Source organism: Bolinopsis microptera, chromosome 3 (assembly GCF_026151205.1).
Source record: "Bolinopsis microptera isolate Bmic1 chromosome 3, MBARI_Bmic_1.0, whole genome shotgun sequence".
Lineage (NCBI taxonomy): Eukaryota > Metazoa > Ctenophora > Tentaculata > Lobata > Bolinopsidae > Bolinopsis > Bolinopsis microptera.
Window position 1 is genome coordinate 7,306,533 of NC_087074.1, and position 10,858 is coordinate 7,317,390.

At 36.9% G+C, this 10,858-nt stretch overlaps 1 protein-coding gene across 1 annotated transcript; it reads right to left on the bottom strand.

Moving 5' to 3' along the window:
• Nucleotides 1-8,915: 8,915 nt before the first annotated feature.
• Nucleotides 8,916-9,594, bottom strand: LOC134812589 (uncharacterized). Its single transcript, XM_063820076.1, has 2 exons — nucleotides 9,543-9,594; nucleotides 8,916-9,330 (listed from the first exon to the last, which is right to left on the bottom strand). Exons 1-2 carry the CDS (start codon nucleotides 9,569-9,571, stop codon nucleotides 8,994-8,996), a joined length of 366 nt encoding a protein of 121 aa, XP_063676146.1. The 5' UTR covers nucleotides 9,572-9,594; the 3' UTR covers nucleotides 8,916-8,993.
• Between the last annotated feature and the right edge of the window lie 1,264 nt (nucleotides 9,595-10,858).

The following is a 10,858-nucleotide window of genomic DNA, read 5'->3' on the forward strand; positions in this document are numbered from 1 at the left end:
CGAAGATATATAGTATAAAACTTCAAACAAGTGTGAAAAAGCGATTTATAGTAAATACGATTACAAATCCGAAATTGTTTACTTCATATAAAAAACAATATAAATACCAACCTAAATTCGCAGTCCAGGAGAAGTGACCAACTCTGAATTAACTCAGACTGGATCTCTTTTAAACTCATCCAACGGTTCAGAATGTCACCAGATGTTCTTTTGAAAATATATTTAAACTCATTTTTGGACGCAATAAAATGGTGTATCGGGAAACAGTATACTTGATCAACTATCTAGTTAATACCGAGTTTCAGAATTTAGCCATAAAGGAATCTAATCACGATCATATTTGTTGAATACTAACTACGTTACTATGGCCGTAATCAGGTTATACTTACTAACAACCCAAGATTTTCTAAAAACAACATCTTCGACTGGTGCTGGCTGGAGACCAGATTACTTCAGGTCATTTTCAGAAAGAGGGACAGATTGAGAAGTAACTATTACACTAACAGTACTGCATACCCGTCTACACTCTACATGCTACAGGCTATATTAACTAGTGGTACAAATGAAATATCTGAGTTAGGTATTTGCGGTGATTTTGAAATAGTTTTGATTTGTGTTTGTTGAAATATATTGAACCTGGTCCCCCCATTTTTAATACCAACCCCACTTGCCACTATTTGCAGTGCGAACTGTACTACCTGGCCTCGAGCAGCTAGGATTCTTTACAAAAGTAAACTCTTTCTCCGCTGTGCAGATCACTTTACTGCTACCTTTGTTGAGGGCTACTGAATCAGAACAGGTCACCTCAACCACCGCTCCTGGTACTACTGGGAAGTCTGATAACGGGGTAATCGTACTTGTCCACTCAGCCTTCAGTCCAGTGCAGTCAACTAGAACTGCCGGTAAAAAGCTTGTTGGTAATAATTGGAGCTGACTTGAAGTAACCATCACATTAGGTTTGTAACATGCAAAGTGAATCTAGATCTGACAGAGATATTTACCATATTATTTAGTTTACTATGGAATAAAGATTGAATGTAGGTAAACACTAAACATACCACATTCAGTTTTTCCAGTGTTGGCTTCTTTTCCAGTTTCACAAGGAACACAGGAACCAGCACCAGTTGAACTGATGGTACTTCCAACACACTTCTCACATGTGATTTTATCTCCTGACCTGTAACTCCCTGCTGCACATGAAACTGAAATAAAACGAATATCACTCCGAATTATTTTAAAGACGTATGTTATATTGGTTAATTAAGTTCCCATTACGCTCAGAATTAGCTTACAATAATATAATTAGATCGACTAAGAGTTAGTACAAATTACTATACCGCAAGAAGTCTGAGCGTCATTAGAAACGTGTCCAGGGCCACAAGAAGTACAGAATGAAGCCCCGTCCTGTTCAGCAACATAGTTCACTTTGCACTTAGTGCAGATGGTGAGAGTGTCGTCTCTATACGTCCCGGTCATACAATTATCTGAGACGTTTTGAGTAACAGTAAAAATATAAAGTAACTGGTAACAGTAGATCGTGAAAATACCCGTGAGTAAAACACCGGATTTCACACGATCTCCCAGGTTTACAGAATTTGGGCGCGAATTAGTTTTCATTCTATGTTATTTTACGATTGTTCGTGGCTTTATGAGATAATAAGACTTATTGTCCAGTTACCACTAGTTACCACTAGTTACCACTAGTTATCACTAGTTACCACTAGTTATCACTAGTTACCACTAGTTACCACTAGTTACCACTAGTTACCACTAGTTACCACTAGTTACCACTAGTCACCACTAGTTACCACTAGTTGTCACTAGTTGCCACTAGTTAGGTACCACTAGTTATTACTAGTTACCACTAGTTGCCGCTAGTTACCACTAGTTACCACTAGTTACCACTAGTTACCACTAGTTACCACTAGTTACCACTAGTTGCCACTAGTTACCACTAGTTACCACTAGTTACCACATTGGAATGCCTCACTACAGTAATGGAGTCATGCACAATATAACTTAGAGTTAAGATAACAATTCAAAAACCTTCGAATAATTTACAAAATAATAAGTCAATGCAGGGAAGCATCAGCTTTTTGGGCTAATAAAAATACCTCATTCAGTTTTTCCAGCGTTTGCTTCTTTTCCAGTTTTATATCACACAGTGCATCTTAACAATTTTGTAATTTATACTTACAACCTGGATCATTTGATACATTTGGCCGTGTTTACAAATTAAGCTGGTTATGCTCTTAGTGTTACCGTCACTACTTTAACGAGATCTCTTAGCGTTATCAATTTACAGCAATAGGACACAGCAGTTTTAAGACTTATTAGTGCATTTTTGTTTGATAAGTAGTGCTAGCCACTGCTTATCAGCTTTACCAAAGTGTTTAGTTTGTTTCATACTATACTATAATTTTCCATCCATAATTACTTAGATGCTACGAATTTTGACTGATTAAATTTTGCCTGCCATTTTTTACGCTTGAGTTAATGAACTATGATGATTGTATATGAATTTTACTTGATAGAGTGCTTATCTTAAAGTTAAATGTTGTTACAGGCTCTAATGATGTAGTTTTACGAAGATTTCAAGCCTTACGTTGTGTGTTTCCCTTCGTGTCCAAAAGCTTTATATCTATATATAGATATAATCATCTCAGCTCGGTTCTTGTTAACAATTCTTACCACATTTTGTTCTCCCTGAGTTTCGTTCGTGGCCAAGTTCACAAGTTGTACACAAGGCTGCTCCTTCTGAACTGATCGTGTTATCAGGACATTCTTCACATGTGTTCATCGCAATGTTCTTGTAGCTTCCAGCTGGACATGGCTCTGAAGAATTAGAAAATCTTTAAACAGCAATTCGTTTGAACTACCTTATTAAGAAGTTATTGTGAGTACCAATATCCTCGGTTTTCATTCTATAGCACAGTTAATTCAAATTTAAAATATAACCATAATATCAAATATAAGCTTTAGAGTTATCTTACCACAGGCTGTTTTGTCAGAGTTTGGTGTCAATCCAGCGTCACATGTCTCACAGCTTGTCATAGCATCATTCCGATATGTTCCTTCTCCACACGGCTCTGGAATTATAACGTTACAACTAACAACTGGCAAATCGTAGTGGAAGATAAGAAAATCGTTATTATATAATTAGTACTTAAGTACACTTCAGATGTGTTAATATAACATTAGATTTAAAACAATATGTGACAAATTAAATATCCACACAACCACGATTTTTTAATAGAATTATTACCACCCAGATTCTTACGGTTCTTGTCTTTTCGTATCACAAATTTGCCTTCTTGCATCTAAGCCCTATCTGGCGCCTTATCCTTATCCCGTTTTAACCATTAGCCTATCTTTGCCCATTTACATATAGATATAATCATCTCAGCTCGGTTCTTGTTAAAAATTCTTACCACATTTTGTTCTCCCTGAGTTTCGTTCCTGGCCAAGTTCACAAGTTGTACACAAGGCTGCTCCTTCTGAACTGATCGTGTTATCAGGACATTCTTCACATGTGTTCATTTCAATGTTCTTGTAGCTTCCAGCTGGACATGGCTCTGAAGAATTAGGAAATCTTTAAACAGCAATTCGTTTGGACTACCTTATTAAGAAGTTATTGTGAGTACCAATATCCTCAGTTTTCATTCTACAGTTTTCATAGCACAGTTAATTCAAATTTAAAACACAATATGCGAAAAATTAAGTATTCACATAATCCACGGTTTTTCGAGGAAATGATTGCTACCCAGACTCTTGCGGTTCATGTCTTTTCGTACCACGAATTTTCCTTCTTGATTCTAAGCTCAATACTAATTCAAATTGTTATCAGTCATTAGAGTTAACGTTAAAAATTCGCCTCATCAACAAACTATGAAGCACAATGCACATTGTACAATGTACAATGCACATACTGTGTAAACTCTGCAAAATAAATATTGAACCAAAACAGTTTTGAGTTTGTTTGGTAAAATAACTTTATACTGCTTATGTTCAAAATATTTTGTAAAAACGTCAGTTTTCGATTAATAATTGTTTCAACCTTTAGTAGCTGAAAATGGCTTGTCTCTATGATGTCTACTACAAAATATGCAATATTTCTAAATTATAGTTAGCTATTTTGCAATCCGCTATACCAATATTAATATAACTCTGCCTTCAATGAAAGAATTGGATTTTATCTCATTCAGAGGACAGATAAAATTATGACCACTTTATTAAGTTACTAGAGAACCCGTGGTCGCAGGGAGGAAGCTAATAGTATTTTTTGTTAGTAAGTTTAAATCGCGTCAAAAAATATACTACACAACCGAAGATACAGCCGATTAAAATGTTGCTCGCACTAAACACAACGTAATATCAACAAAACTGATAAAAATGCCCTTCTAACAATCTTTGCACGTGCACGTGCGTGTTAAACCCTCGTTACCATGGTTACTTTGCAACCTTAAGCTTTTTACCTAAAGCAAAGTAATTTGCACGTGGGTGGTTTACAGACAGACATTCTACAAAAAGAATCTTTTGAATTATAATATTGATAAATAACAATATGCTAACTATCCTAAATCCCATATCCTATACCTCTATACTATATATGTAATGTGTTATATTATGTTAAATAACACACTTGAAATTTAGACATAAAAACACGTAATCACGAGCTTACGAGAGAATCAGCAAGGTGGTTTATTCATAAATTAGAGTTATTGTTACTTTGTTAAACCAATGCTTGTTGTTATTAGTCACCTGGTTGTGCTCTGTAGTAATCAGGTGCTGTGGAAGTTAACTTTATCTTGCTACGTCTTTACTCCAGTACGTGCTCCAACTACCGTCTATACACGTTGTGTCTGAGAACAGGATGTTGAGCACCTCCACCTCGTTACAGTGTATCACTAGTCGGACACCTGCAGTTCTGGTTAGAGTGATGCGCCAAACCTTGTCAGTAGGAGAGGGGGGATTAACAGGGAAGTTAGTGTAGGATTCGTCGCACCAGTTGAGACGGTAGTTTAGACTTTTAGAGTAGTGGAGAAGTTGAGGTCGACTATTCCTACATACCTTAGTTCCCAAAAATTTGTGTGCCATTATATTGAGCACAATTTATTTGAGCCCGAAAAATTTGGGCAGAAAATTTGAACTCATTTGGGCGACCGAAAATTTGGGCACAAATTCTTCGAAAAATGAACGATTTTCCACTAAAATTTCAGTTAGATATTTGCCAATTTTAAGCATGTAGGTGGTAGTCTGAGTTGTTTCACATTATGAAATTTACGATCTGCCCAGTAACTACTAAAAAATACAGTGATGATGGCACAGTACAAAATGATAGATATATAATAGTGATATTTAGTCTCTCAATCAGATAGTTTAGTCTACTTACACTCAGCATATCTTATCATACCCCTTTCACATACAATTATCATTATGACGCCTCACCAGATGGTCGAAAGGTTTGGAAGAAAATTAGAAGGTTTACATCATGATCTATCAAACTAAGCGGCACATACGCTTAGCTTTGGGGAAACAAAGGTGTACAAAATTGTGTGTTGCGCATGGGCTACATCACCGGGGGGCAGGGGGGGCAGCTGCCCCCCTGGGATTTGGGGGACAAGTTTACAAAAACATGAAAATGTATTCTTCAACATAACATTAAACCAGACGGCTATGGTATACAGTTTTGTTTTCGCACCCACTGCTCTGTAGCCCCACTGCACTGTAGCCCCCCCCCCCCCCTACATTGTGTTATCTTTAAATACCTTGCCAGTTACCACGAACAATGGATGAATTCCGTGTATGTACTGTCAAGCTTAAATTCGGACTACTTACATTAATTTGCTTTTTCTTTTAGTTGCTGCTAACGTAAATTCGTGTCCCTCAAGTACTGGAAAATGCGTCAAAATTGTCTAATTTCCTTATAACTTTTCCGGGGGGCTTCGCCCCCCTATCCCCCCGACAAGGGGCTCCGCCCCTTGACCACACTGGGGGCTGCGCCCCCAGACCCCTGCTACTTGGTCAAGCCATGAATGACAGATTAGAAAACTAAAATTTCAAATATTTTTTCACTTGGATATGAAGAAAAAGCCATCTTTCTATAGATTTCAGGGCCACAGGCCAAATGCCAAAAGTTTGGTTGGCAAAAAATTTAGCAGGCGGAAAAGATTTATGCAATTAATTTGGTCTGCAAAAAATTTGGGCGAGAGGCCCGCTCAAATTTTTGGTCGCCCCAATTTTTGGGAATTAAGGTACTCTCCCCCAGCAGAGTAACATCTCACTATCGCATTATCGCCACTCCCCAGCACACTATTAGTTTTAATTTCTAAAGGTGTCGACTCAAGATCCCACTCTATTTCCACATCTCGCTGCACTGGTAACCAACCTGTTAATTGTATGTTTAACTCATGACTACTGAGCAACGATTCATGTTATCATGAATTTAAGGAGGAGGTGTTCAGTGTTGTAGCAAAATTGTAAAGGAATTGTAAGAATTTCGCCAATAATTTATTCTCAGAATTTAAGGGCCCGACCATACCATGACTTTTGTCACCATGACTGTTGTCATGTCAATCAGTAAATTCAGTTTCTAGCTTCTTTACAAGACGTCGTATTGTCCTATCATCAAGTTTGCTGTAGCAAACGCCTAGCACTTGTCACTCTGCCTCCACAAATCCAATAAGTCCTCACAATATCAAGTTTTGTTTTTTTGTGAACCCCATTTTTCTCAAAATTCGACTTTTTGGAACAGAGCCAAACAAATTAACAAAGTTGAATCGCTGGAACAAATGAGCTTAAAAAATTAAATTTGTAAGCTTTATGAACTAATGCCAACCGATAATGGGCATTTTGCTCCTTTATAAAAAATTTTATTGTTTGTTAAAATCAGGACATTATTTTTGAAACACCCTGTAGTGCGGTCAGAATGCCAACAGGCACGACAGTCATGACCAGAGGCACCTAGTGTGTTTAGAGGGCGTGCAAAGGATACGTGACAACTCCTCAGGCACATCGGGCACGTCTTTTCAAATGCCGTGCCTAGCTAAAAATCCGTGCTTGACGTGACTGCAGGCACAGTCTGTTTAGTACTTGTGCCAACACTCAACAGTCATGGATAACGCGACGTCACGATTACCTTATAAGGTCAATATTTTACGTGATATGGACATTGGCAGCACAGACTTACAAAGTGCAATTGCAAAAATAGTACAGACAGATCCGTCTGAAAAATCGATTTACTGACACAAGAAGCTTCCGAAGGATTTATGATGTTTTTAGGTTCAATTTTTAGGTTTCATTCGGTTAAATGAGTAAAACTGTAACACTTACCCTAGCGAGAACGAGAAATTATACCAACTTCCTTATATGGTCATATCACGTGATCGTGAACTTTTCATGGTTTTGAATGCCTTTGAGCGTTCATTTTAATGTTTGTTTAAAATTATATGTCCGTTTCTTTTTTCTTTTTAAATTTTTTTATTAAAAATTGTGTTTTATTTCACACAATGTCCGGTCAAATAACGTCCGATAAGGTAAAGTTAAACATAGAAACATACCATTTTGGTTAGCAGCAGCGGCCCCCGGCCCCCTAATGAAGATAGTCAGAATCAAGATGGTCAAGATATCCTTGGTGCTGACTATTGTGAACTCTTCGGAAACCCAATGGCAATAGTTCATCTTTTCAACACAAGCCTACTTTTCAACACAAGCCATTACCATTAGGCCTAGACAGTGTCTAGGCCTAATGGTAATGTGGACCATTTTCTGTCTGGTAGCAATCCACCAATCGCGATCTTGAGTCTTCCCTCTCTGAGAGCCCTCGGTGGTGGGACGGCTTTTTATAAAGATGGGCTAATGATCGAATAACTTGTACGCATACAGCAAGTTCTTAAAGTGCTAATGCTCTAATGCTATTCAAAGAGGTTGCTATTATACTACAGATCATAGTTTTAAGCATATATTTCAAGGAAACGGTGTGCCCACAAGAGCTCTCAGCTTATATTAGGACAATACTATGGGAGATAACATTTCATGAGCATTCAGATGACAGAACATTAGCGCTTTGGTACCGCCACCAGATGGACTTTTAAAGTGAATCCCTCTCTACAGAAAGAACAATCGTTGCGAAAAAATGATTAGCCTGAGGTCATCTGGTAATATCTCAATTATTTGCAATTTTACATAATTCAAACATTTATTTAGATAATAGTAAAAATAGGTTGTGACATTTAAATCAATAAAATTTGACGTCTAAAATAGTGAACAAATATTACTCTAATTTATTTTTAGTTCTTCAAAACTAAAAATCAATTAAGTGAAATCAAAAAACTGCCTCAATATGTGATTTGTTAACCGTTTAACGTAAACTAGTCAACCTAAAATTAAATCATATCTTAGTTCGCGAAAAGGTCACAATTATACAGGTCATGTTGAAAAGTAACTCTAAAGAACTATTCCATCACACATCAGCGGACCTCTGTTGCAACAAAAGACACCCATGTTAGCATAAGCAAAATTTGCCAAGTTTTCGTGTGTAAACATAGTTATCTAAACAATTTAACTACTTAACTTAAACTATTAACTAAACATATTACGTCTGTAAACTTAAACAAAGTCTGATATCTAAACAGATTTAGAAGGTCTGGTATTGAGGAGCTTGTTGGAGCAGGTAGGACATGAGTAAGACTAAGAGGTGGTGGATGAAGGACTGGCGTGGGTGACAGAGTTATAGGAATCATAGGTCTCGGACTCTCGCTACTTGACTCATTCAAGTGCTGCTACTTTCGATTAATTCGTGAATTCTTGAGCATCAGATTTTAACAACTCTTTGTTTATATATAGTTCTCACGTTGCTAACTTTATAAGTTTGATCAGTCGGTTGATTTTAACCGCGGCGTTGATATTGTGTTTATAGCTAGGTTACAATCTTAATAACCTCCACGAGCGAGAGTTCAGTCTCTAGAGACCTGACTATAAAGAAGACGATCTATTTAAACTTGATGAGCAGCAGAGTTGCCGTTCTCAATAACCAGACCGTTGACATGATGACTGTTTGTGGCTCCGTTGCCATTAGCAACTGGCTCTTGTGGCACAATAGTAGTCAGTCCCTGTTTCTTGTGAACAGTCTTCAGCTGTATAGCTACACTCGGGTAGACTAGCAGGGTTGCGAAGAAGTCCTCTAGAGGGTTCCCGTTTATATCGTACTCAGCTCGAACTGAGGATCTGAAGCTAGCCACCAGGGTCACAAACCCGATGTAGAATATCCAGGCAATGGCGTAGGAACCGGGCACTTCAATCTCTACTATGTGTAGGGTTATCCAGCTCAACCTGAGAGAGTGTTCGGGTGGTGATGTGTGATCAGAAACCATTGCACCTCATTGCAACTAATGTTAAATAAGTAAAAATCATTTTTATGTTGTAAAAAATAATGACAAACTTATAACTTTTAGGAACTAAAGATACTTATAATGCTATCTTAATGTGGATAAAACTCATAACTTAAAAGTTTTAAGAATTAGAGATACTATAATGCTTCTTACCACAGAACGGAGGCAGCAATAGCAACCATTGTTGAACCCGTCTTCTGACCTCCCTGCCTCATGTTTGTCTTGTAGAGAACAAGTGGTCTGAAGGATTATTGGTTAATAGACACCCAAACACGAAGTTATAAATGTGTTCGCTGCTTTTAACATATTAACACAGGACGTAATAAATGTTACTGAGAGACACTGGCAGTGGTCCATTCTAACCATGATTATGGGTTAATTTGGTCAAATTGATTGAACAATTTTTTGAAAGATTTCGACGAAAAGAGTAATCCTCCGCTTTTTGTACTTACTGCTCACAGCTTATAAAATGGTCAACAAAGGATTCACATTTTGTCTTTTCAGTTGAACGGTTCGTTCCCGCTGAGCAAGGGTCTGAAACAAAGTGTTATAATATGATATAATAGCAATACATCAAACCTTTGTTAAATCTTTGAATAGATTTTGAATTTAATTTAATGTTAAATACATATTTATAAATAAAATGTATTTAAAGTTTATTTGGGTTAGAAACGACATCTGGGTCCCTACCATCGCACAAGATTATTCTCAATTTTCTTGTTGTGTTCCACAACTAACATTGAATAATGTTTATAAATGTTTAAAAACACAAATGTGTCTCACAGTGATGGAGTTATGTGTATTTTTTCAGGGTATTGATCATTACTTATCATGCAATGCCATGAAGCTCGTTTCTGTAATCTGTATTCTGAAATGGTGATTTGATTGCCGAGTGACACATTATTTCTGGTATTGTACATGTAATTTCTGGTAATCAACATAGTTCATGTTCAAAATAAAATTTGGTCACAGCCAAATTGAAAATAATTTAGATAATAGCAATGTGTGTTAAACAGCGATCGAATTTTAGGAATTCAGCACAATAAAAGTATTGCAGTATATGACGAAAAAAACACTTTAAGTGGACATTTTTCTTGCTAATCTTGAATCCTCATAAATTAATTGGAGCTGACATTCTGTCTCTTTCTTCCTGTTCATCTCTATTCTGTCAACATTCGTCTAGACTTTATACAGCATCGTCTTCGTTCCTGGGGTTGTTAATTAATAACTTGAGATAGGAGTAGATTATCATTGGACCTTATTAAGATCTTCTGGTTTTTGTCATTTGAAATGGAAATCACCGGATTTGCGGTTAGTTTCTAATATTTGCTAGACTATATCATCAAGGATTTATATTGTGACATTGAGCTAGATTCTACGTACATCTCACGATTGTATTAAGTGTTTAAATTGATTTTACATTTTATTTTGCTTTGTCAAATGCTGTTCCCTGTGTTGAGATCTCAGAG